The sequence below is a fragment of the Aptenodytes patagonicus genome, chromosome 5 (genome assembly GCF_965638725.1).
Source record: "Aptenodytes patagonicus chromosome 5, bAptPat1.pri.cur, whole genome shotgun sequence".
Taxonomy (NCBI): Eukaryota; Metazoa; Chordata; class Aves; order Sphenisciformes; family Spheniscidae; genus Aptenodytes; species Aptenodytes patagonicus.
The window spans coordinates 19,168,603-19,194,726 of record NC_134953.1 but is presented as its reverse complement, the minus strand read 5'-3'; the positions used below and the strand labels follow the sequence as shown (position 1 = coordinate 19,194,726).

General features: G+C 48.1%; 1 protein-coding gene across 3 annotated transcripts in view; it reads left to right on the top strand.

Moving 5' to 3' along the window:
• SH3PXD2A (SH3 and PX domains 2A) overlaps positions 1 to 26,124 on the top strand; it is a 265,522-nt gene that overhangs the window by 46,314 nt on the left and 193,084 nt on the right. For all 3 annotated transcript variants that reach the window (XM_076338945.1, XM_076338946.1, XM_076338944.1), the window contains exon 2: positions 300 to 380. In XM_076338945.1, the coding sequence (XP_076195060.1) occupies positions 300 to 380 (81 nt within the window). The remainder of the gene's footprint in view (positions 1 to 299; positions 381 to 26,124) is intronic.

Sequence of the window (26,124 nt, the reverse complement as noted above, 5' to 3'; positions counted from 1 at the left end):
GGGACCAGAAAATGTGCTGTCACTTGATTAAAGCTTTCATCCCAGGGACAGCAAAACCAGTGGGAGCTGGTGATGGGGTCGGGTGGGAGAACACTGGGTGCTCTCCTGAGACCTCTGCTTAAGGCTGCAACAGGGCAACGGCTTTAATTTAGGCTAGTCCTGCACCCAGGGTTATAGTCCTCATTGTGAGCAGGAGCGGCCAGTGAGATGCGGAATTTGCCTGTACTGACTGTTCAGCTTTTGGAGGTATCCTGTGCTTCAGAACCCACCTTAACTTGTATTTTCTTTTCCCTGAACAGGTCTATATCATCAACGTAACATGGTCTGACCTGACTTCCCAGATCATCTACCGGAGATACAGCAAGTTCTTTGACCTGCAGGTAAGTCTGTCTTGTCTAACATAAAATATTATTTCTACTCACACTTCTAGTTGTGTTTCTAGCTGGGTTAATAGTGCCTTTAAATGAGGCTTTGTGCTTGTTTGGTCTGTTACATGTCACGATCTTGAAACTTTTCAGACTCTGTCCTTGTAGGGTGTAAGATAAGTGGGTGGTATGCTTACAGGGAGTAACTTGCACTGTAAAGACATTTAAAGCTGACATTTTCATGAATGGTTCCTATTGAAGAGGGGATCTAATTTTAAATACTTCAGATGCATTTAGAACAGAAAGAGAGCTACATTTTGGGTCCCCAGAAACTACTTGCCCAAATTGCTGAAAACAACAGAGCATTTGCATACTCCCACAGCAGTTCAGTAATGGAGATGGTAGTGGAAACCTTCCAGACCCCCCTCCTAACCATCTACCCAGCCAGCCGGTGTCCTGGCTCCTGTTGTTTTGTACAGCTCCCTTGCTGTATTCTGTGCCTGTGTATTTAGATTTCATCAAAGCTTTCTTGCTGGATAGCTGCTGACCGATGTCTGAAGCCAGGAAATGGGAAAAGTCCAAATTACAAAGTTTCAGCGTGGGCATCAGCTACTTCATTTCTGGTACTGCTCCCAGGCACCTGCACGGGTAGGGAGAGCTTTCTGGCTGGTGTCCTGTTTAGCAATAATCCAGATCCATTGATACCTTTGTATCATCATACCTTTGTAGGCAGCAAAACTATAATTGCCTGGGGTGAAAACAAAAGCTGTGCTTTGACAGACTCCTGAACTTCGGGAGAAATGTTGATTTTGGGCTGGGCAGTGGTTAGAATATCAAGTGAGTCCTCACAGCCGGTGTTAAGGATGTACACAGCTGACTGGGCTGTGTCCTGGGAAATAACATTGAGCCTTTTTACCATGATAAATTAGGAAAAAAAGGGTTCTTCCCTTTTGGTACCTGATCTGAGATGTCTTGAAGAGTCCTAGTTTCATCATTGCTCCCCCTTTATGCGTCATTTCTGGTGCTTGGACATCTGAAGCTTGCCTGTTTTGCAAGCTATATGGTTATGGCCTCCTGGCTTTTCTGGTGGAAAATGGGACCATTTCTGTGGCCAGGCATGATTTCTCTGCTGTGTGGCTGGAAGAAAAAAAAAGGGATGTTCTTAAGCTTTCTCTTGTGCCTCTCTCCAGTTCTTACTGGTCTGAAGCACCAGGCCTGCCAGTCCCACTGCTGTGAAGAGTATGTCAGTAGCTTCTCTGTGTCGGATGTACCTGCTAAAGATGCGCAGCTCTGTAATCATGAACATTTGTTGTCAGCATGCGGATTGTGGCCAAAACTGTTTCTTTCTCCCTCTTCTTTTTCTTTTTGCCCCAGTTCTGTTTTCATGTATATGTTCTTCTGGGTCTCCTGGCCTTTCCTGGTAGGTTTGAAAAGTTCCCATCAAGCGTGGAGTTATCAATGGGGTTAGTGTGTTGGACAGGAAATGATGTCTCAATCAGGGAGTGAGTCCTGAAAGGTCCCATTGATAAGTGCAAGGGGGCCTAGCGCCAGTGGAAAACTCCTGCTTGCACAACGCTTCTCCCCCCACGAGAAAATACGACAAGAAAGTAACAAAATTCCCTTCCTTAACCCTTTTCCCTTCCAGGGATCTCTGTCAGGGCCACTACTGTGTGAGCAGTGGCAGCCCTCTGCAGCAGCCTCTTTAGCTCTTACAGCATAAGGCGTGCAGTTACCGAAACTGAGGTCTTCACCTGGGCTTTCCACGGTCTTGTCATGTCTCTAAGCATGTCACTGTGGCGATCTGTGCCTCAGTTTCCTAGCTGTAAGGTGGGGAGAAGGCCCTGCGTGCTCAGGCTTGCCATAAGGTGCTTTTAGACTCCCAGAGGTGATTTTTTTTTCCCCCTTTTATTTTTTTCTGGACTCGTGATGCTGCCAGAGCATCTCTGAGGTGAGGCAAGTGAAATGGACTTTGGGTCTTGAATTGCAACTTGTATTTACAACTCTAACGAAGCCCGCAAAGGGAGTTGGAAAAGCAAATTAAATGTTAGAGCACTTTGGGAAACCTTTGCATTTGGGAAACTTGTGGCTTCATGTGCAGTGATTCTTGCTCAACAGCAAATGCTGTGTTACCACAGCACATGGATAAGCAGGCACGGAAAGCTTCATGTAGAAGCTCTGCAGCCCCTTTTCCAGCTGCTTGCAATTGCTCAGGCTTAATGCTTGGTTAATGGCTCCCTGTACCTGGTGGACCTGCTTCTAGTGTCTCTAGCTTCAGCCAACTGCGACAGGAAGACCTTAGCATTTATAGGAAAATCCTCCTGGTATTGTAAAGCAGCTGTTTCAGGGTTTAGCAGTGGAGGATTCCCATGTTTGCTGTCTGAACCATGACTGGCCTGTAATGGGGCTCTCGGCTGCACTGCATCTTGCCTTGCAGACAGTGATTCCCAGTCGCGTTAAGACTTCCTGAATGGAGGAGCGATGTTTCCAATGGAAAGCCCACAGCAGAGCCTTTCATGATGAAAGTTGGAGAGCAGCATGGGGGTGCCAGCCCACATTCCCCAAACTCTTGAGGGGCTGAACGTGGCTTTTGGTAATGGACCATGTGGCAGATGTTGGGGGTGCCATCTGCTTGTTGAGGATCAAGGTAGTCTCCTTAGATCCCCCTCACTTTGCTCCAGATAAGGAGATGACCTGTGATTTCCAGATTTTTTTGTGGAAGCTTGAACTTCTGACCTAGCACTAGTTGGACCTGGGTTTTGCATCCTGATACCACGCGTGGTAATGTGGCCTTAGCATAATCAATCTACTTTGTAATGTATCCCCACGTGGCCCTTCCAGCAGAAAATCAAGCAAACGCCCAGTGAGTAAAGCTCAGCTGATTTGCGGGCACCACTCATGTCCAAAACAGCTGGAGTCTGCAGGTCTCTGCCAGCTCCACTCGTCCCACTGTGTCCATGACAGAGCTGCACTTCAGGGCTTCCTAAGCCTGCATGCGTCTCGTTTGCTCTTGACTGGAAGTGGAGGAACAAGGGCTGACTTGTAATGACTTAATCAGGGCTGCAGTGCCTGGTGTTGACAGTGACACTGGATAGGACCCATGGGGAAACCCTGGGGGCTGCGCAGGGCCAAGGAGGGAGGAATACAGATAATTAATTTCACTACTGCAGTTTCATGTTTCTTTAAAATTAGAGAGTCCACCCTTCCCCGAACGGCTGTCTCTGTGGGAAGTGGCTCAGTGGTTTTGAGAGCCCTTGCATTACTAGATACCGGGCTTTTTAAAACACTTCCTAGCAAATCCTCCCAGGCACTGCAGGCAGTAAGAGGCTGCTCTGTCCCAAGGATTCAAATCCCAAAAATGTTTGGTTGTGCTATTTCAGCAGCGCATATGCTTGAATTGGGAGTCACGTTGTTTTCAAGATGAGTAGTAGGCCAGCGAGACTGGACATACCATGGGATTTTGAAGCTGGAGTTTGCCCCATGAAGGTGTGAGAAGTACAGCAAACAGAACCCAATGCGACAAGCTAAGTGTCAGCCCTGTGCTGCTTCAGTGAGGGCTAGAGATCTATAAATATGGGCTTAAATTAAATCTCGGTGTTGCTGCATCATTTAATTGTGCAACTAAGTCACATTTGCTGCTGAGCGTGGGTCAAATGATGGCAGCAGAATACATGTGGGTGCCAATGTTTCAGTAAATAGGATTGAAAGTATTGAATTAACTCTGCATAGATGAAAGCATTACTATAAATTGCTTGTCAAGTCCAATTATCTGTTGTCTTTCATCCTGGGGAGGCATTTGCACCTGAGCACCACGTGGGGTCAAAGCCACCTCCTAATGTAATATTTTAAGTGCTGCTTTCTCATGCACTCTGCACCTGGGTGCTTGGCTCTTGCCTGCGATGCAGAATGGGGGAGCGTGAGGTGCCTATCACTGGGAGAGATGGCGATGTGAACATCGCCTGTAGCTAGTGCTGACCCTCACGGCAGGCTGGTGGCTTATTCAGGCACGTTCCCGGGATGCCGTCTGAGGTCTCCCACCATCGCTGATGGATTTGCTGGTGGTGGTAGCAGAATCCTCTCCTGAGTTGGTAGTTCAAGTCAGCAATGCTCCTGTTGTCTCCAAAGGTACTGAGAAAGGACACTGTTTGATTGGGATAGCAGGGATAACTCCTGGCATTTCCACTGTGCAGTAAAAGACATCTACAGATGTAAGGCTCATGTTTTTCTTGCCGGAAAGTGCTTTTGGAGGCTGTTAGCAGGATGGGGATCTGCAGCTGAGTGTGTGCTTATATAATTACCCAAAGCATAAGGTGGAGAAGTGTGGGGATGCAGCCACCTCACCCTCCCAATCGGCATGCTGGGCTGGGAAGCAACAACAGCGTTTGCAGCTGGCAAGTATGAAGGGTGGCTCTTACCCCACTCCCCACCTCACCCTGCCAGTTGCTCAGTACCACCTTGGGCTTTTTATAGATGTTATGACCCCAGCTGGGTGCTGCCCCTTGCTGCCGAGAAACCCCCTCCCCAGCAAAGCGAGCAGGGAAAATGTGACCAAGCTTCAGTGCCTGGTGTCTTAGCTTGAATCACCAGTGGCTTATCTTCTGCATTTTATCCAGCGACTCCAAATGTTCTGGTCTGATTTTATGCCTGTCTTACTCAGTGCCTGGAGTCAGAGTATGAACAGGACCAGAGCCTCAGCAGAGGGACCAAACCCTACGTTCAGATGCTGGCCTCTCTGTTGCTCTCATGAGGACGGCTGGGTCTCCGTGTGTAGAAGATCCTTTCTCACAATAGCGAAATGTAGCTTTCTCCAAGGCAAAACACAGCAGCTGGCTTTAGTGGCGTGCCATAATCCCATGTTGTGTTTCTGGCTGCATGAGAGGCGAACGGCGTCCTCGCTGGAGCCGCGGCAGGAATGTTAGGTAGGCAGATCGCCGTCTCTCCACACAATGACCCACACAGACGTTTTGGCTGCAAGGAGACATCTGAAATGTCACAATTTTGAAAAGGCAAATAAACAAGGCTCTGTTCAAGCATTCACTTTGTGTATCAGTTAGCAAAAAATTATCTGCCTGATGCGGTCTGCTGATCTAAGCAGGTTTTCTTCAAAGTGGCGCAGAAAGAGGAACTCACTAGCAGCCAGTTAGAACATTAAAAAAATAAAGAATATCAAGAATTTTATTAGGGAGCGGAAAGAGATGTAAATTGTTTCCAGGCTGACGATAAAACATCAAGAGCTTCATTTGTTATTGCTAGGGTCATCCTGATTGTTTACAGTGCTATAATGGAGTAACTGAGCATTGAAGAGGACATTAAACAAAAATGGTACTATAAAAAACAGTAACTGCAGTCTGTATCCCTGCTTTTCTTACTCAGACTGGAGTTCATCTGAATGCTGCTGCTATTGATCGTTCTTCCATTACGTGCTCTTCTCTGCAAACATCCCTTTCTCTGTTACCCCAAGCTGTATCAAATATTGTAACTTCCACTCTCATTTCCAGTTAGGTGGTTGTAACTGTGCCACACGCCTGAACACCCTGTATTTCACTGGGTCACTATGATTCGAAACAGGACCTGGTGGCTTCAGGGTGCAGGCTTTCTGGGGCAGACCAAAGGGGCAATTGGCGCAGGGTGCTTGCGGGGTAGGTGCCTGACAGGACTCTGATGGAATTGTGTATGTTCGCTCCATTAGTTAACTTGGGTTGATTGCCCAAGTGGGGACCCACAGTCCCTAAATCTGGTGGTCCAGTGCAGTGTAACTCAGTAATGACCGTTTTTGTAGGACCTACGATATTTCATGTTTGTAACATTCATGCTTTCAGGTCTGCAGGAGCGGTGAATGGACAAGCTCAAGCATGCGCTAAATTTATCAGTAGTGAAGAGTATAGGTAAGAATGCAACGGGGCAAGCGTGCTCCCACATTTGCAAATGCTAACTCCTAACTTTCAACCCGTCAGGCCTTTTTAGCAGGATGAGTAGAGTCACTGCCTGGTCTTCTCAACCATCCGCAGCAGCAGGGTCACTCTGCAATGAGTGATGCTTTCTTCCATAGGTGCCACTCCACACATAGCTCCTGGCACCGTGGGAAGGGAAGAAGGACTGTTGATGCGGCTCCGTGCGTGATGCAGCTTGCCCCTCTCGCAGCATGGGAGGTTTGCGTTAAAAAGATTCCCAGCCTCTGACGAGCTCAGGGAGTGTTTCTGTTGGGCTACATGTGCACGTCTGAGGGTGCGTACGGAAACAGGCAGGAAAGCTGGAGGAGAAGGTGGGGTTGAATAGGGCAGGGGAGGAGGTGGGGAGGAACATTGCATGGGTTGTTGCATCACGCTGTGGTGCGAGTGCACAGTGAAACATAAAGCGAAGGGGGAGAAAGGGAAGATTTTACTTACTGGCATTGCTCCCGCTGGGCTGTGTTGACAGCAGGGGATCTGGGCTCTGCAGTCAAAGCATGTGGCTCCCTCTGCTCTGGGCTGTGCTGGCCTTGGCCCGGATGGTCTGGGTTGCAAGGATCACATTTCTCCTGCTCCCATTCCCTCAGTGTGGGGTGCTAGGCCTCAGCATCCTGGCCCTGCTGTAGACATTGAGAGCTGCTGTGAAATCCTCGTCCAGACCAGGGGCCTGGCTCCATACATGACCCACGAGGTTCAGACCCAAGGCTTGGCATCAGGGCCGTTCCTGATAGTCACGGAGCTGTGGGGATGGAGTTACTCCAGCAGTTGGGATGTAGGATTTGGTTTGAAAACAGCCTCCTTAAGAGCAGGATTGAAACTGAAACAAGCCTGGGAAAATTCAGAGGAAATCTGAGCGTGGCTCTGTCAACATGTCTGTTCCCAAAAGTCAGCGCCGGCTCCTTGGGGAGAAATGGCACGTCCTTTTTTCCAAGTAAACACGGGCCAGTTGTCTGCTGCCTCTATCCCAGACAGTGTGTGGAGAGGCTGGCAGTGGCAAGGTTTGCAGGTGTTGCAGAAAACCAGATTTCCAGGAGGAGCCCTGAGCCATCGGCTGTGAGTGCTGACGGTGCCTCCCATGTTTCGGCAGCTGTGCTGGAGCTCCTGGTGCAGCCACGCTTGCAAGACTTGGCTCATGGTAGCAGAGACCCCCCTGATGCCTGCCCTCAGAAAAATAGCCCAGCGGCAAGCTTGCCAGTAACAGGGCTTGCTGGTGGAAATTGAGATGCCCCTGGAAAAAAATGAATAGCTGATATGGTTATTGAGCTGGGAATGATTGTCTCAGCTGTTTTAAAGTCTATTTAAATACCATTTGTCCTTCTAGCCCTCAGTCAGTGCCTTAGGATACCAGCTGGCTTGGGGCAGTATCTTTGTCTTCAATGAATAAATGGAATTGTTTATAATTCTTATTTCCATCATTATTTAAATGTTTGCTTGGCAAAACAATCTGTTCAGCTTCCAGTATTTGTTTCTAAAGAGACTTTACACGTCAGACAAAGATGAGGGCCATGATGGGGAAATGGCAGAGTGCCTGCCAAACTACAACAGAGGCCACGTTCAATGAACATGGCAAATAACCTGCAGTTGAGAAAGTGACCCAGCCTATAGGAACCCTCCCCTTTGTACTTCTGCACTTGGGTGCTGTTGAGGCATAAAGCTGACACTTGAATATTGCCTGTATGCTGCATCATGGGAATCTTCTGCATGGTGGCTACGGGGTGATGTTTGCTGCTCAGTGCCAATTTAATATACTCTCCTGCCTGCCCCATATGCAGGTCTGGCCAGGACATGGGTGAGCTTATAAAGTGAGGTGGTGGCTTAGCCAGCTCCTCAGGGTGTGACAGCAGTAAGGCAATAAGAGGTGATACCCACACTACCCTGTATCCTCAGTGCTCTGAGGATTCAATGGAGATGCCCCTCTGTAATGATAGGGAATGGATTTTGCGATCGAAGGATTAAGGTTTTTATTTTCTCTGAGGGCTGCCATGGGTCAGAGGTAAGTCTCCCAATGGTGCCACCGTAACCTCTCACTGTGAACAAAAGGTTTTGCAATACTAGGAACACCCACAGGAGTCTTACATGTTCTGGACAAGGTGGCAGTGAGGTTTTGGGTCTCTGGTTGGGTGGTTGTCCTGACCCCACTGTGGGACGGGAATCTCTGGAAGCTGCATCTCTGAGGGTCGTGTCCTCCTCCATTCCCTTGCTGCACAAGACCAGGGTCCTGGACCCCCACCATGGTATCATTGACTGATGGATGCTGTTTGGGGTCATTGTACCACGTGGGCCTTGTGCCATATAATGCTGATATTCTCCTGGATGTTGACAAGTCCTTATTTCCCTGGTGTTCATGTCCTGTGTGTGAAATCGGTAGTATTGAAACATTTCATCACACCATCAAGAAGCTTTCGCCTTATCTGACCCAAATTAAATGCTAATTCACTTCTAAGATCTTATGGAAGCATGACATTGAGTGGCAGGCTGCTCTGAAGATGAGTTTTTCCCTCCATCCTTGTGATCTCATGTGCTGTGCTGTGACAACCTGAGCTGCTCCAGAGGGGCTGCACAATTAGTGCTCTGTTCTGATTGCTGAAGGGAATTCACTGTCACTTCTGATTTCCTGCCTTTTGCAGCCTCTGAGCAGAAGTTCAACACTGGCAGATCTTTGTTAGCATTCAATTTGTAGCTCTTCTTTAGGCAGGCTCCTGATCCTAGAAGTAAAACAAAGTTTAATTAAACTACAGGCTCTATATGTAGTTAGACAAATGAGTAGGGTGGGGTTTTTGTGTGGTTTTTTTTGTTTGTTTGTTTGGTTTTTTTTTAGAAAGATTGGGAGCATCACAAAGAGGTTGTTGAATTCTTTACTGTGTCCTTTTAACTATACATGGTCTTCTACTGCTGTTCCTCCACCTTCTTAGAGAGCATCTTCCATCATCACTCTAGGGGAGTGTGTGTGTGTGGATGCACACAGACATATCCCTGATCTCTGCTGGAATAAATCAGAATTGTTCAACTGTGTGCTTTTGGCCAGCAGATAAATGTTGTTTGTCAAGAGAAGAGCCTGTGCCCCTGGGGCCAAGGGGACTGTGGGTTTTCGGTCTGCTGCTTCCCCAAAGTGCCATGCAGCTGCAGAGTGCAGTGCCTGGATGGTGCGTGATCCAAGGTGGGCAATGCTTTGGAAATTGCTGCCTCTGACAATGGTAAGGTTTGGGTTTTGCTCTGCGTGATTTCACAAGGCCTGGATCCCACATTGAGTGCCCTGTTAATCTCATCAGCCAGGGGAGAGTGTGAAGTCCATCTCTGAGGTGTGTGATCGTGCTGGGACAGTGATGACTGCCAGCTCCGCTTCATGGAGGAAGGCCTTGGGGGGTTCGGAGGGGAGTGTGGAGTTACAAAGTGGCTCCGATTTCAGGTGGAGAGTGAGAGCTCATAAAGCAGTGTTCCCCCGGGAGACCCAACCAAAATAGCGGCTATGGGAAGTGTCCTGGTTAGGAGCCCCTAGCAAGTGCTCTGAGCCCAGGCAGCTGGACCAGAGCTTCCTCTGGCTGCAGAGTTACAGGTACAGTCAGGGAAATCTTAGAAATTAAATGAATGGCAGAGCTCAGCAGTGATGAACTCTCACTGCTTATTAAGAGCCCAGTGGGGTAAGTTTTTTAGAGGGTATGTGGACTTTGAGTATGAGAGAGGAGCCTCCACTGAAGGCTCTTGACCTAAAGCTCTGTAAGCTTTGGGAAAGATTTGGGGAAGTTCAGCTGTGATGCCAGTTTCTGGTTCAGCTTCTCTCTCCAGTTTGGATCTGACGGCTGTGACGTAATGCCACATTACCAGATGCTTACATATTCATGGGATAGTATTTTTAGAACAGGACAAAGACTGGAAAAGTCTCTGTGGATATTATTTGGAACCTATAAACAAATTGCTTTACCTGCTTTTTGCATGCATGCATTTTTTTATGAATTATCTAGAGAGAGTTTAACTTGAGCAGGTTTGTCCAACCCAAGAATCTCAAGGAATCGCTGCAGAATTGTAATGGATAGCAGATTTCCCAGTGGATTAATTCATATTGTCTGGAGTGGGAACCTGACTTATAAAGGATTAAAGCCACTCTGCTGGGGAACAGGAAGATTAGCTTATATCGTACTGTCAGATACTCTGTATCCACCGTTTGAACTACACAAGCTTGTTACCTGCAAAGATCCTTCAAGGAATACCTGGAGAGTATCAAACTCCATTTACGGGCCTGTAGCAAGCACAGAAAGCAGTGAAATCAGTCAAAAGGGTTATTTGATGGGAATTACTCCCTCGTTTTCTAGAGGTTTGGTTTATGTAAGTTGTTCTTGTTATCTGTACCTACATCCCACGCCTATCGCTGACCTGGAGGCTGTGAGGATGGTGGGGACCCTGCAATGTGGGAAGGGCTCTTTTGGATACAGCCACAGAGAGGAAAAGCAGCAAGTTCTCCCAAATGAACTGAGTTGACTTACATCAGCTGAGGAGGATTCAGACTTATTTCGTAGCTGTTGGTTGCTTTTCATGTTAAAACCCAAATGCATCAGGATGCATGAGTCCCTGCAAGGTTGTGGTGCTAATAGTAAGCACATGTTTAGAAAAACATGCCTGAAATTGCCAAAAATTCTGAACCGTGATGGAAAATTTTGGTATTGGGCCTATGCCTCCGGTTTTGTCCCTGGATGACATGTTGTACAAAGGATTATGCGGAATGGTGGTAAAACTGGGCTGAAAGTCTCTTCAGCAGAGCATGTCAAGGCTCAACATATACCTCCTGTGTTATCCTACCTCCATCTCCATTATTCTGGTGTTGGAAGGCCTCGTCATAGCCCATTAGGTCTCCACAGCAGGATTTAAAGCTCAGCCTTGGGAGGAGCCCACTTGTTTGTTAACCTTGTTCCAGGTTTTGTTTGCTGGAACAATAAAACACAGGAGAGCAGTTCGGCTATGGGACCGGCCCCAGCCAAAGCTACAGCTCTGGGACTGCTCTCACACAGGCAGTGAATTCTCCTAGTGCCACTTTATTAGTGTATTTCCTCTTTTACCACAGATCAAGATCAGCCTTTTTTTTTTTTTTTTTTCCCCCTGGAATCTCTGTGTGAAAATTAAATTCCTCAGCGGGATTTTTACATAGCCTTTAGTCCCTGAAGCACCCAAACCCAAAAAGTTCAGGCATGACAATTCCACCCCCTCCGCCGCTTCACCGCTCTCCCCTAATCGTGCTCAGCTTTCAATTATTTATACTGCCGGAAAATTGCGCGGAGTTCACACCCCCAGCCCCGAAACACAATTCCGCTTTTGTGTGGGGAATACAATCCTTCACTTTCATTAAGTGTGTGGAGACTGAGATGAGAAGTGCCTGTTGTGTTCGCATCCCTTGGCTCGCGATGAGAGGAGCTGGTTGTTTTCGCAAACGTCCTAAATAGCCCTGCAAGGGTTACGGGGAGTTTATTTACATTATTGCATTTAAGTGCAAATAGAAAATTGCCCAGCCATAATGGAAAGGTTATGCAGGGCTCTGTCAGGGCTCTTTTCCTTGCCACCTCGCCCCTCCTGGCTTTCTGCTCTTACAGGCTCAGATGTGGGAAGGCTGTGTCTGGAAGGAGCTGTAGCTCTTGGTCCTGTTACGCCAGGGTTTGCTTACTGGACAAACAAAAGCATCAACTGCCATCTCTTCCACTGTGGACTGCATGTAGTCCTGCCTGCCATAGGAAAGGCTCCTGATCAGGCTCACCCCAGCCTGATTTATGAGTGTTGGGTGCTATTTGCTTCTTCCCCGTAGCACCTGAATAACTGACCTTTTCTGCAGAAGCAGCATATGGAGCATGAAGTTGGGAGTATGTTTTCTGCCTTATTCCCTTCCTGCTGGCCTAGAGTCACGGCATGCTTCTCCTTTTCTGCAGCCGGAGCGGTTTCATGTCTTGTGCAAACACAAGTATTCCCACTGCAGAACTGTCTTTTGCAATTTCCCCTTTCCCTCCCTCAGGGGAAGCGTCGATGAGTCTCCAGTGGAGCGGTCAGGGCAGCAGAACCCACAGAGAAGCCACGCTGCTCAGCAGATGATGGCGAAGTCATGCAGAAAGCAAGAGTCCTCCTGCTCTGGGGCAACAGCTTTGTGCACACTCCTTCCTGGGTGCCCTGTTTGAACAACACCTGGCCAAGCTGGGGGCTTTGCTCTCCGCCTTTTGCCTTTCATTTAAAAGGAGAGATCTGGTCTACAGGATCCATGCAGGAAAGGGAGGACTTGAACTCTTACAGCATGTAAGATCCTTTGGCACTGCCCGCAGTTTTCTGAAGATACCCCATTTAACTGTTGGGTTAGCATTTGCTCTTCCCTGCCCGTGCCCAGGAGAAGCACGGCGGGGTTGGTGGTCTCTTGGTATGTGTGAGAGAGGAGGGTGTCCTGGGAGCATGCCGTGGGTGTGTTTCTGACCCACAGCATTCCCAGGTCCAAACCCCAAGAGCTTAATTCTGAGCAGGATCGACAGGTACATAGCAGCAGGTCATGCTGTTCAGGCCTGCAGCTGCAGCAGGGCTGGTGTGAGCTGCAGCTGTCCCTAATGGTGCAAGCGGGTCCTTGCACATGGGACTCATTCGAGTGCAGCTGGGACCCTATGAGGGTGTAAAGCCAGCAGAGCAGGGAGTTGCAGTCCAGTGAGGAGGTCCATGCTTTGGAGCAGAGCCAGTTGCTGACAACTTTTTGATTGGCAGAAGCTGTGAACAAGTTCACAAAGGACTAAGCAGAGACTCAGAAAAGCATCCCTGTGTGTGTAAGATAATTTCTGTAAATCTGCAGCGCAAGCAGGGCTCTGTACTGAAGCCGTTTGTGAGGCATCAGTGTTGATGCAGAGATTTCTCTGATTCACCAGGTGCAGTCAAGGGCAGATCCTAACTGATTTAGTGGCATTTTTGCAAACCGAGTAAACGCCACAGCCATGTGTCTGGGTCTTGATGCATTTGGTTTTTTTAAGGGGTGTTAAGAAAACCAGTGGGACTTGCTGAGCTGCTACCTTCAGCCAGGTCTTTTGAGAGAGGTGGAGGACAAACCGTGAAAACACTCTGTGAGGGAGAGAGAGGAAAATGCCAAATGGGAAGGCATTAGAAAGCAAAGCAGAAAAGGACTAAAATGATAACAGGGAAAAAAATATTTCAAAGGACTAAGGTGAGTTTAATGATCAAAGTTTTGTCTTACAGGGAGTGTATCTTATCCACTTGGAGAAAAAATTATTTCACAGGCTTTTCTTTTTTTCTGGCTGATCTCTGGCTTTTGACAGCCTAGTGAGTTGTGTTGTTTTGGCCTCTCTGTGGTCTGGGGAGCTTTGAAAGTCTTATGAGGAGCAGCTGAGGGAACGGGGGTTGTTTAGCCTGGAGAGAAGGAGGCTGAGGGGAGACCTCATCGCTCTCTACAACTCCCTGAAAGGAGGTTGTAGCGAGGTGGGTGTCGGTCTCTTCTCCCAAGTAACAAGCGATAGGACGAGAGGAAATGGCCTCAAGTTGCGCCAGGGGAGGTTTAGATTGGACATGAGGAAAAATTTCTTCACCAAAAGGGTTATCAAGCATTGGAACAGGCTGCCCAGGGAAGTGGTTGAGTCACCATCCCTGGAGGTATTTAAAAGACGTGCAGATGTGGTGCTTAGGGACATGGTTTAGTGGTGGACTTGGCAGTGCCAGGTTAACGGTTGGACTTGATGATGTTAAAGGTCTTTTCCAACCTAAATGATTCTATGAAATCCAAGTCGAGGCTTGTCCTGGTCACTGCAGTGATGTGCTGCTGCTGCCTGAGCAAAACTGGTGCATGTGCCTTCCTGACGAGGAAAATACGTTGTGGGATGGCACATGGTGAACCCCTGTGTCCCTGTAACAAGTCTAGGTTGTCTTATAGTTTTTGGTGCGTTGGTGGCTGTTAGTGCAGCTTTGCAAAAACCTGTGTAGTTGTCTGTGACACTCGTGTTACCGTGCTGAGAGTTAGAGGGTGCCTGTCTCTGACACATCTCGCTTGCACGTAAGGGTAGGATTTAGCATTTGGTGTTTCAGGAGGTGGCAGAGATTTGGTTGCTGTTGGGATCTGGCAATAAGGCAGGTGGAGCAGTAAAGCATGGTGTGGTCCACGAAGGTGGTCCCTGGCTATCCTTAAGCAAAGGGAGTTGTTTACAAAAAGGATTTCCAAGGTGGTGAGAAGCCCTGCAAAGTTTTGGGGTTGTTCTAGGAGTGGGACAGCCCTGGATTATACAGCTGAGCAGGGGTGTGCTGTGGGCTGCAGGAGCACTAGGGCTGTAGTTTCCTGCCTGATACTGTTAAGAAATCTCATGTCAAATCCTGTTCCACTCTTAAGTCAAAATATATTTCACTGCCTTAGCGTGGGGATGTTTTTCGTGTAATTAGGAGCCGGGAGTCTGTGGTGTGGAACGAGGAGCGGGGAACTGCTGGTGTGGCGGGGAGGTTATCTGAAAATACCCACCCATAAAATGGGGGCTATAATCAGCCCTCCTGGAGAAAGTTTATTCATTAATGTTTGTAAAATGCTTTGAAGTCTTTGGCTGGGAGTCTTTTTAACAGAGCCAAATGTTAGTTGTATTACAGTAGCCAAGCCAGACCTTAATGACCACATTCCCTCTCCTCCCCCCGAGCCCCCAGCCATTTCTAACAGGGTCTGGTGAAGAAGTGAAATGTCAGCAGAGTGACCAAATAGAAGTGAACCTCTCAGCAGAAATATAAACAGTACTTGTCTTTCTTGGGATTATGTCCTGGTCCCATGGACTTTTGCTGCCAGGAATGGAATTTGTAGAAGGGATGAGGAGTTTATTTCCAGGCTTGTATCATGTTATCCCAGTTGGTAACTGGTTTAGGGTCCCCTTGAGTTAGTACTCGCTGGTGCCCTTTGGGTGATTAAAGTCATCCCAGCTTGTCTTGATGGTAAGTCACCATAGCAAGACTGGCATGCTGGGATGGGAGGGAGCCGTGGCTGTTGATGGGGTGCATGGTGAGCAGGGGAAAGACTTCACTGGGGTGAAACAAGGAGGCCCCAGAGCTAGGATGCAGGGGAGAGCTGGTTTGATGGGGCGCTCAGCTCTGGCTGCACATAAATGCCCCTTGCTCCATGCCTATCCATTTCCTACAGCATTGCCTATCCCCTATCCATAACAGAATAGCATTTGCCTTTTGATTTACTTGATTTATGGTGTTAGGAGGTGAGGCTTGGTGATGGCGTTGGTGGCAACAAGGGCCATTTTCTTTCATATGAAGGAAATGGGGCAGGTTCAGTCCATGCTGAACAGTGTCTGTGGATGGGTTCGCAGCGTGGAGGTGAGCAGGTAACCAGGTGTGCTAGAAGTCGTGGTGTGAGAACACATCCCAAAGCATGAGCTGCTGTTACAAAACTTATCTCTGGGCTTGCACCCATTTGCTCTGGGTGGCAACTAGGAACAACTCATTAGCGTGGCCTGATGCGTCACGTGTTCAGACACAGCCGATAACCTTCCTGGCCAGCTCTGACACCCCAGCTCATTGTGCATCCATTCCCTGGCCTCGCCCAGGGTTAGGCTGGGATGGCTCCCGCCTCGGGAACTGCGTTGCAAATCATTGCCTGAAGATTTGTGTTGCCCACGCATGCCTTGGTGTAGGGGAGGCTGCTCTGCATTGGGATGATGGGTCTCATCTGGGTGAGAAAGGAGATGTCTCCAGCCTAGAGGCAGAGCACACTACATTGCATGCGTCCTGTACCGGGGATGCCAGGAAGGCGGCTTGGCAAAACAGAGAGGACCCAGCATCTTCCCCAGAAACCTGACATTTTAGTGACCCATCCTTCGAAAGCACCCTCTGAACGTGGAGCTTGCAGCCAAAGACTGACCCAGCCCTCGCCTCTAATCTCATCTTTCCTCTTCAAGTCTGGTCCCTGGAAAGATGCAGCTCTCCAAGAAGACATTCCAGGGGGGTTTAATCACTGTGCTCACTGCAGCCCTGCTGCGCTTGTGGTCTAAGCACCTGCTGTTTCATTTAATTAGCAACAAATGGGAGGCGTGGGTTGGGGGGAAGAGAGAGCAGCACCCTGGTGAAGTATTTGCTGCGATGTGATGTATTTTATTTTGGGTTTGGAATGGAGGCCATGAGGAACATTTTCCAGAGGGCTCCATAAACCACCTCCGTTCACAGGGTGATTATTTGAGGAGGGAGGGGGGTGTGGATTTAAATCGGTGCTGCTAATTTCTGCAAACAACCACATTATTTTTAATTCATACTCCAGACTCCCTCCACCCATGGCTTGATGTTAGGAGCTGTGAATTTTCCACGTCATAACAAAGTCCCTCTATAAAAGAGACGCCTTTAAATATATTTTTAAAAATTGATTTCAGATATGTCAGGCTCTCAAGTAAGTCAGTCTTCAGAATGGAAAACTAACTCTTTCCTTCCCTCGTCGTGACCTGTTAATTTATTTGGATTTCAGTAGCACATACCAGCTCTGAGCAGAGGTAGGTCTCTCTGGTGTTAGGAGCTGGAAAATGCATGAAAAGCCGCAAGCCCTGATGAATATAAGTTGAAAGAAATAATCCCTTTGTTCACCATGATTAGTTAAGCTTGGGAGCTCTCTGTTGAGATAAAAGCATTACATTGCTAGCAGTGTTTTACCGATGCAGGGAAGGGAGATGGAGACAACTGGGGTGAGACTTCAGGATTGAGCCACTTGTGCTGGCGCTAGCTGTGCCCCTGCCCTTGGGAGATCAGCAGCCAGAGCTTCGTGCAGGGAAGGTTACAGTCGCAGCTTCCATGTGCTGCAGCCCACCAGCACTGGGGGCTGTTTTTCTCCATGGGGCTGGCAAGTTTAACAGCGATCTCTCATACTTCTGTATCTCGTGCAAACTGTAATTTGTAATCTGAAGACACACAAGGTGTATTGGCCTTCTGTCTTATTTTCTTAGGATGATTAAAGCACCACAAGGGCTGCAAGGACGAACACTGTATTATTTTTTTTTTTGCCCTGCCCTGACTAAAGCAGAAAAGCTGGGTTTTAGAGATTTGGGCTTTGGATTCCCCGTTCTGCAAGAGCTTTCATCTCCCATGGATTTTGAGAGGATAAATTAATTCATGGCCATCAGGTGCCCAGATGCAGCAGTGACTGGGGTCATGATGAAAACTCAGACTGATCAGTTTGTTCTCATGTGGAGTTTTAAATTCAGTCCTAGGTATTGGGTTCTGGTCCAAGGACAGTAAAAGTTCACAGAAAATTCTCATCTTGTGAGATTGTCATCATCTTGAACACCAGAAATACGGAAATTCTTGCTGTATGTCCATCCTACAGGCCTTCACTATTAGAATAGAATAGAGTATTTCAGTTGGAAGGGACCTACAATGATCATCTAGTCCAACTGCCTGACCGCTTCAGGGCTGACCAAAAGTCAAAGCATGTTATTAAGGGTATTGCCCAAATGCCTCTTAAACACTGACAGGCTTGGGGCATTGACCACCTTTCTAGGAATCCTGTTCCTGTATTTGACCACCCTCTTGGTAAGTAGTTTGTAGTTATTCATTGCCTACACAATCCTTGTGGGCTCACTGCTGTCAGTAGCACCGTAATAGCTCTCGGAGACTTCCCAGTTCCAAAGACAAATGTAAGAGAGGTTTCCCTGAGAAGGGAATTTGGTTGTACCTGAAAATCCAGTGGCATCGTGGAAAAAAGAATCGCCTTTGCATGAAGTGCCCAAGCATGGAAAAGTGGTCCTTCTGCAACTTAGAAATCATTGATTTTGCAGAAATCAGCTCTTCCTCTTGCTTTTCTGAGTAGTTTCACTGGGGTTTTTTGTCTGCTTGCAGGCACACAGGGCACCTGCCCATCTCCTGGACCTGGTGGACTCCTGCGAGTCAGCATTATGCTGAGAATCAATCCCATAACCCCCCAGTGGTATTTCTTCCTCCTCTTAGTTTTTCCTTCTTTCTCCATATTCCTGTCTGTTGTTAGAAATAGGTTCTTTCTGCGTGGATCAAATCTGGAAGCAATACTTCGAGGGACACATTCAGACTCAGGATATAAAGTTTGGAGTTCTTTTTCCACCTTTGACATTTGAGAGATGCTTTTAAGTAGATGAGATACTATTACAGTGTCAGCCCATCTGTCACTGGAAGCATTGATGTTTGAATCATATTCTTCTGCTTGGTTTTAACAGAAAGGCAAGTGAAGCTGTCTGGCCGTTTGCCTTGTTGCATGCCTCAATATGGCTAAGAAGGGAAATTTGTTTTCATTTTCAAGCCTCTGTTGTATTTCCACTGTTTAATGCTGTTCAGTCCCACATCCAGGCAAGGGGATTGCCTGCCCAGGCTGCTCTTGCTGCCTGTAATAGAGAACAGCCCCTTCGTTTGCCCCTTCATCTGCTGGTGCTTGCTTTCGAAATATGAGCATCTTCCTCCAGCTTCAAATCCTTCTCCACGTTGATACTAATCTGCAAGGTTCAAAGCAGGGGTGAGATTTCAAAGCCTCCTTAACCATGTTAGATCTGCAGTGTGACACTCAGGCCATGTTGAAAGCCCATGTGTTGAAGCACGTATAATCACATCTCTGCACCTGTTAGAGCGGGGAAAATTTCTTCTGAGTTTTGTTACTGTTTTTCTTAAGCTGCTCTCAGGTTTTCCTCCGTTCCTGGCCAGCGCGATGTTCTCCTGCATCTGACCTCATGGAGAGACGTGCACCAGCCCCAGATGAAGGGCTAGAAACAATCGTCTGCACCTGGCTGAGCAAAATAGGTTATTTGTGTGTATGCATGTGTGTCTGGTAGTGTAATTTATTTGTTCAGTTACTTGAGCCAAGGTTTCCCCCCAAAGGAAGCCCTAATTAAGCCAGATAACTTTGCAACTGGGTTGCTGGCAAAGAGCAGCTCACTGTGCTTGCATGTGTGCTGGCCACAGGTGTGTAGTTGCTGGCCTCCCATGCCCTTTTCTATCCTTGTTTGATAATGAAGGGAGGTTAGCAGTAGCTGGGAATGGATGAGGCTGGTGTCTTGCTTTCTGATGGAAAACAGGCCATTCTGTACTCTGAAATGGTGTACCTTACCCTCAGCAGGGTACATATGTGGAATCTAATTTTTGAAGTTGCTTGTGTCCTGGCACACAGCAGCTGGTGTGTTGTTTCTCCTCCCACCTCCTCCCCACTCCACTTCTTTTTTGGGATCCTTTTTTAAAAAAAAAATTGAAGTTTTAGGGCTAGGTTCTGCAGATGGCTGAAGAGGCCATTCCACAGAGAAGCTGTACTGTTACAGCCATAATGCTGAGGCATTAAAGGCTGATCAAATAAATAACCCTACGGAGCACATGAGAATCACATGGGCTCATAAAACCAGCAGCTAGGTCTAGATACCGCAGTGCCATCAGACAGCTTGGCTGCTGCTGGTAAGGGAATTAAGGGGCCCAGATATTGCTGGAATCTCATTGCAAGTTACTGTGTTCCTGGATGCTTTCTGTGACAAAGATTCATGAAGTAATTTCTGGGGCGGTCTGTGAAATGTTAATTCCCTGCCTGAGCCAGGGGCCAGGGCAGGAGAGCTCTGTGTGGTACCTGCAGCTTGTTGGTTAGACTTGGACTTTCCAACACATCTGTGGGGATGTTTCCACAGTCTGGGCATCCTTCTGATGTCTCTTCATTGTGGCTTTGTGTGATGGGGAGGAGGACAGAACAGACGAGTGCAAACCCACAGGGAGGATGAGAAATAGCCCTGGATGCCTGCACAGTGCCCAGCAGCGTCAATGCAAGATGACTGTCATGCTTGTTTGGCCTGCCTGTCTGCCCCATCCAGCTTCTAAAGCCAGTCACAAGGGTGGAAAGGCATAGAAATCTGCATCCTCACTGGTCTTGTCCTGGATGGACATCAGCCTGGCCACCAAAGCAGCTCGTAGGTCACCTTCTTCCCCTCAGAAAGCCCCTCAAAAATGTTTGGGAAGGAGCTGCTGGATGGGATGAATTATTGTGGCCGCCTATTCCCTGCAGCTTGCTCTCCCCAGGACCTTTTCCTGGCGTCACCCAAGCACAACTGCATCATATAATCAGTGTGTATCCTTCACCTGGCCACAGTGGATTGCATGTGCGGCCAGACAGGCTGGAGAAAACTTGTGTTTTCATTTTATGATAGAGTACATGCCCAGTTATGTACAAATGGTCCCTGGTGATGTGCCTCTCCTCATGTCGTTGGAAGACCATCCGCCAGAGGAGAGCAGGCACGGATGCTCACTGGCAAAGTGGACATGTAGCCAGCTGCCTATGAAGCAAGGGGTGCTAGTGTGCAGCCCACGTAGCTCTGCGACCACCCTCGGTTTAAAGCTCAGGAAGCCGCTGCCCTGACAGGGATGGGAGAGGCATCTCCTGCCTGTGGCAGGTAGCAGCATACCGAGTACCTCCTGCACCTGATCCTGCTGGCCACGGTCCTGCTGTCAGGTCTCGCAAACACCACCAGGCAGGGATACAGGCTTGGAAACCTCCTGATGGGAGGATGGAGCTGGAAGGAGTCCCTCTCCTCCCAGATGCAGGCGGCGGCCTTCGTGTGCAGTTTGTCCCTCACAACTTGTAGCAGTTTTATCATCTGCAAGTTTGGAAAAGTCACAGTCCTGACAGTATTTCTTGACAATTTGCCTGCCCCACTTAAAAGCTACTAAGATTAAAAAAGACCCAAAAAAACCCCCAGCGTTGTCAAAGACCTCCATCGATGCTTTTAATACTCTGCCAAATATTACATGTGATTAGTCGGTATAATACACAGACTACCATATGGTCCGTAAGCATCGTGTCCGGGGATGGATGATTATTATCTGAATGAAAATCCTGGAGTAACACACGAGCAGACAGAGAGTAACATGGAGGCTCCGTAAACACTCACTGTGCCCACCCTGCTCCGAGCTGTGCACATGCAGCCGCCATGGCCGCCATCCAAACCCATCTACTTTCCCAGGGTTTGCTTTCATTCTTAATTAAATTAACAAAGCTCCTCAGGCAGACTTGTACTTAGAAAAATAAGGTTTTAGTCCCAGCCTCCCTTCTCAGGGGGCTGGGTCGGATTTGCCCTGTGGGATGTGTTGTCCCTCCTTCCAGTGCAGGCTTGCGTCACGGTCTGGTCCATCTGGAAGGTCCTTCGGGATGGGTGCACGGGACCCCTGGGATTCTTCTTCTGGGCATGGGCTTTAAGGACACGGTTGTACCCAAACACACATTTTTTTTCAAAGAGAGAACAGTGCCTATGCTGTGCGTCGGGGCAGTGATTGGAAGGAGCTGGTGTGGGTTTGAGTGTCCACCTAAGGAGCCTGTGTTGTGTGGTTGTGCTAGTGACAGGAGGTCTCTTTGAAACAGCTTTTCTGATACCTATGGACTTTGTCTCCAATGCTCAGACGTAAATATGCAGAGAGAAAACTGTCCGTGAGATGCCATTGCAATAGGCACTGGTAAGAAGGACAGGCTGTTGCAAGCCTACGTGTGTTCTTATATTCTAGCCCCAAAATCCGTCCCTCCATCCATTGCAAGCCCAAGCAGCCAACCCCGGCTTGGAGTCTGTCCTTCCTGCACACTGGACTCCTTCGCTGTCCCTGTGTGCCCGATGAGCATCCTGGGGAGATGCCAGCACCTGGGGCCGGGCAGTGCCCGAGCCGAAGGGCCCACGCTGAGGCTGGGACCGTAAAGGCTGGCAGCTGTCTCTGAACTGTTGGAAACCGCCTGTCCTGCTGGCTGCTTGCTTACTTCCCTCGAGGCCTGGAGCAAGGTATCTGTTACATGTGCAGCTCCGTTTGCCCGCTCGCACGGTGGGATTTGTTGTCTGTGCTCCTTGCTAAATCCCCCCAAAGATGGGAGACACGTGTTTGGAACCAGATACACAGGCAAAACATCGCAGGGTTTGGAGGTAGGGAGAGAGGGAGAAAAGAAGACAAAGGAGTCTCCTCCCATCGTGGAGTTAAAACCTGTGGTTATGTTTTGCTTGGCATGGTTTCATCATTGTACTGAGCTGGGCCGTCGCTCTCCCCCATCTCCCCAGAGCTCCAAGCAGTGTCCTACGGAGATGAGTAGATACCATTTCAGATGGAGTTTCTGAAGTAAAATGTGCCATTGTGTTCGGAGCTATTGTTTCTGTTTTCAATATTGAAGTTACTTGTGGTTTCCAGGGGACAATATATCAAGCAGAGCTAACAGGCTGTAGAGAAGATGTAGATTATGAAAACAGAGGGATTAAGTTTCATACATTTGGAGCCTAAGTCTCTAGTAGTGTAAGCAGGGAGTAGTCTTGCAGGCTCATGAAACTCTACCAATTTAACTAAGGGTGTGTTTTTAAGCAGGTTTAGTTAAAACCGTGGTCACCACTGTGTGAGCAGCAGAAGTCTCTCTAAGGATGGATTCTGTGGGTGCAAGATCAATGACTATCCAATGTATAAATTGGGTTTCAGAGCGTTCCTGCACCAGGCTGTGCACCAGTTCAAACAAAATCAGTTTGCGGAGATGGAGTGGCTAGGCTGGGTAGCTCCTGCCTAAAACACCCATGAAATCAGCAGTTACATCTGTATGAGAGAGGGGTAAGGAAGCGTAGAAGAGGGCATTGCATGACAGATGTGATTCTCCAGCCCCTGACACTGCTATTGCTCTCGGGGACCAGCTGGACCCGGGAGGAGTCAGGCTGGCACATGAGGGGGCCCTTAAATGAAGAAATGGCACTCCCCCCCGCCACTCCCCAAGATATCATCCTAAATCTGTGATGTTATAGAGCAGGTCAGGAGTTTTGTTCTCTGGATAATCTGACAGCACTGGACAAAACAGACTGGAGCAAAACCAAAGCAGCCTGCAAATGGTGCTGACCTTAATATTTGATGCGTGATTTGTGCTAACAGCAGTATGTAATTAATAGCAGCACTGTGCTAATGGCTCTGTGCTGCTTTTAGGATGCACCCTCCAGCACCTTGCTTGCAGCTGCAATGCAGTGTTTGCCAGTGCTGCCAGGGGTTTCCCAAGGACTGGAGGGTTTGAAGCCCTGCAGCCTCCCACCAACCCGTCCAGCCTTTGTGCTGGGCAGAGCTGCTCCCGCGTGCACAAACAGTCTCTCCTGGGCAGGAGTTAGGCACTTGCAGTTTTTGCATTGTGAGGCCTTCGGAGTGGCTCAGTAAGATTGAGGCACCAATAAACCCAAAAAGCTCATTGGGGCTACACCGTATTTCAATGGTTGGCTTGAAAGGATTGAAATTTAAAGAAGGATGGAAGGTAAGTATTTTTTAAAAATTCCAGGTGATGTAGGAAGTGGTGATAAACGTAAGTGACCTTGGTGCTTTGCTCCCTTTCAGTGAAGCTCTTAGAGTTGCCAGTGTATTTAAAAATGGGACCTTTGCTCTGACAGTGCTGTCAGATGTAGTTCTGCTGCTGTCTGGAGGCCAGTGTTACAGGAGAGCTTGGTCCTGCGCCCCTTAATGTCCAAGGGCAGTTGTCACCATTGCTGCAGTGTCTGTCACTGGAGCACGCTGGTCTCTTGCCGCTTATGTGCAGTCTGAAGGGACACTTCAAGGCCTGTGATTTTTGTAAGGACAAAAAGTTGCAGGAGGTGAGGAAGGATGCTCTACAGCTGAGGTCAGCTCAATCCCAGCCAGGATTTTCGCTGTGACCTGCAGTGAGCCTTTTAGGACATGCCCAGGTTGAGCAGCCTGAGCACCTGGGCTGGCTCTGGATGTTCTAGCTCTGGATGTGCTAGCTCTGGAAAAAAGGCAAAACGCTTGCACCCCCCTCCCAACTATTATGAGCCTTCCTCAGAAGCTTGGCTAATTGACCTGATGAGGCATGGCATGAGCGTGGCTCTGACATCTCTGCACGACCCTGCTGTGCCACATAACTGCAGCATTCATCTCTCTGCGCCTCTCTAAAACAGGCATTATGGTATGGCCTTACTTCCCAGGGATGCTGTCAGGACACATCCACTGTAGATACCGGAGTAACAAGGGATGTATAATCACCATGGAGAGATGGAAAAGCATGAAGTAGCCTTTGTCCAAGCATCTTCCAGCGTGGTTAAGTCAGACGAGGCCAGTCTAATTTAGTACTGGGGAAAGAAAATGCTTCTGGCAGGAGACATCAATAGCTGCTCTGTGAAAGGACAGTGTGGGCTTTCTGAGAAGCTCTTCAGAGATGCACCAAGTGCCTCTGTCATCCCAAACCAGCACCTCCGAATGTTTTGCCGGTCTGTGTTAGCCACAAACTCTGGGCTCGTTTTTCGGAGCTTTTAGAGAAAGCTGCATTTCTGTATGAAAAATACCAAATGTCTCAGCTGGGAAACTGCATTCCCTCTTTTGATGGATCGTGTTGGGGAAAGACCCCCAGTCTCTGCTCTCCCCTTCTCCTCCCCTGGCTGTTTTAGTTGGATACTGAGAGGTTTGTAAGATTTCCAAGATTTCTGGTGGAAATTTTCAGACCTGAGAGAGGCATATTCCCTTTGGGGATTACACCATGCTGTAAATGTCTGTTCTCTTTATTTTATATGCATTTTCCTGCTTTTGTTTGACTTTCTCATGGATTGCACTATATTTAATTCGGAACATATCCTATAATGCTGTAGTTGAAAGGCATGTCAGCCTGTTATCCGGACGGTTTTTGCTTTAATTTTTTTTTTCTTTCAAAATAAAACGAAAGCCAGTTGCTGCTGCTTCTCAGGGATTGAATTAATGCACTTCTCTTGCATGCTGTGGCATCATGTAACACCAGGAGAGCGCCAGTGTCACTGGCTGCCTGATATAATTATTCCTGCTGCACTGTGGAACTGGTTACTGCTTTAGGAAGAGATGGAGTTTCACCTCCTTCTGCTGCATAAGATGTCAGTTATACATGTGAGCAGCTAACAGATGGGCTGTGCTGTGCTCAGTCTGTTTCATGCCCTCACCCAAAGATCTCCCAAGTCTTTTGCAAACTTTAGCTAATTGATATTATGCTCAGGAACAGCTCTCTCTTGTGTCTGTGAGAGCAAACTGATTTGTTGTTCCTGTGAGAGGGTGAAGCAGAGGAGGAATAAAAAGAAGCTCAATGCAACCCACATCCAGGGGAAATCCTCCAACAGCTGTATCCTGCGGAGGCATCTGCCCCAAGGGCAGCGGTTTTGTTCCCCATCATGCATGAGCTTCTGTCATTGATCTCAGCAGGTACTGTCCTGGGCTGGAGTAAATCAGGTCCTTCCACTTATGTCATGGACACTCTGCTGATTAATCTTAGCAGAAAATCTGTCCTGAAATCAAACCATTGAGGAAGTGATCTTCTCTGAACAGGCATATAAAAGGTGAATCTGTAGAGATGGGCTCTCATGTTCTCTACTCTCTTGCTTGTTCTCACCTGCTGCCATTTAAATGCTGATATGTTACCTAATAGCATGAGATCCATTTGCTGGAAATGCTGACTAACCATCTTCCTTAGTGAAAGGCCCCTTGGATGCTCTGGTTAAGCAGGATTTGGAATATGCTACAGATGGACAAGCCCGCAACTGGGAGCATAACCATGTCTGAAAACCACCGGTAACACTTTTCCATTTGCCTCTGTCCTGCTGATTTTAGAAGAGTACAGTTCCTCTGAATTCAGTCTCTGACTCCTGCTCTGCAGCGTAAGGCTCAGTGTTTGATGGCTCTTGATTAAATCTCATGCCACCTTCCTGAGATCTGTCTTGCATTTTGCAGATGCAAAAGCAGAGACAGGGCCAGAGATGTTTATCCATGGGAAAACTCCGGCAGACAGCAGAATTCAATCTGATTCCAGCCGTTCCCTTTCTTGCAGATCACACCGTTTATAACTCAAAATATAGCTGATGATACTGTAACCATCAGTTATGTCAACGAGCAGCACA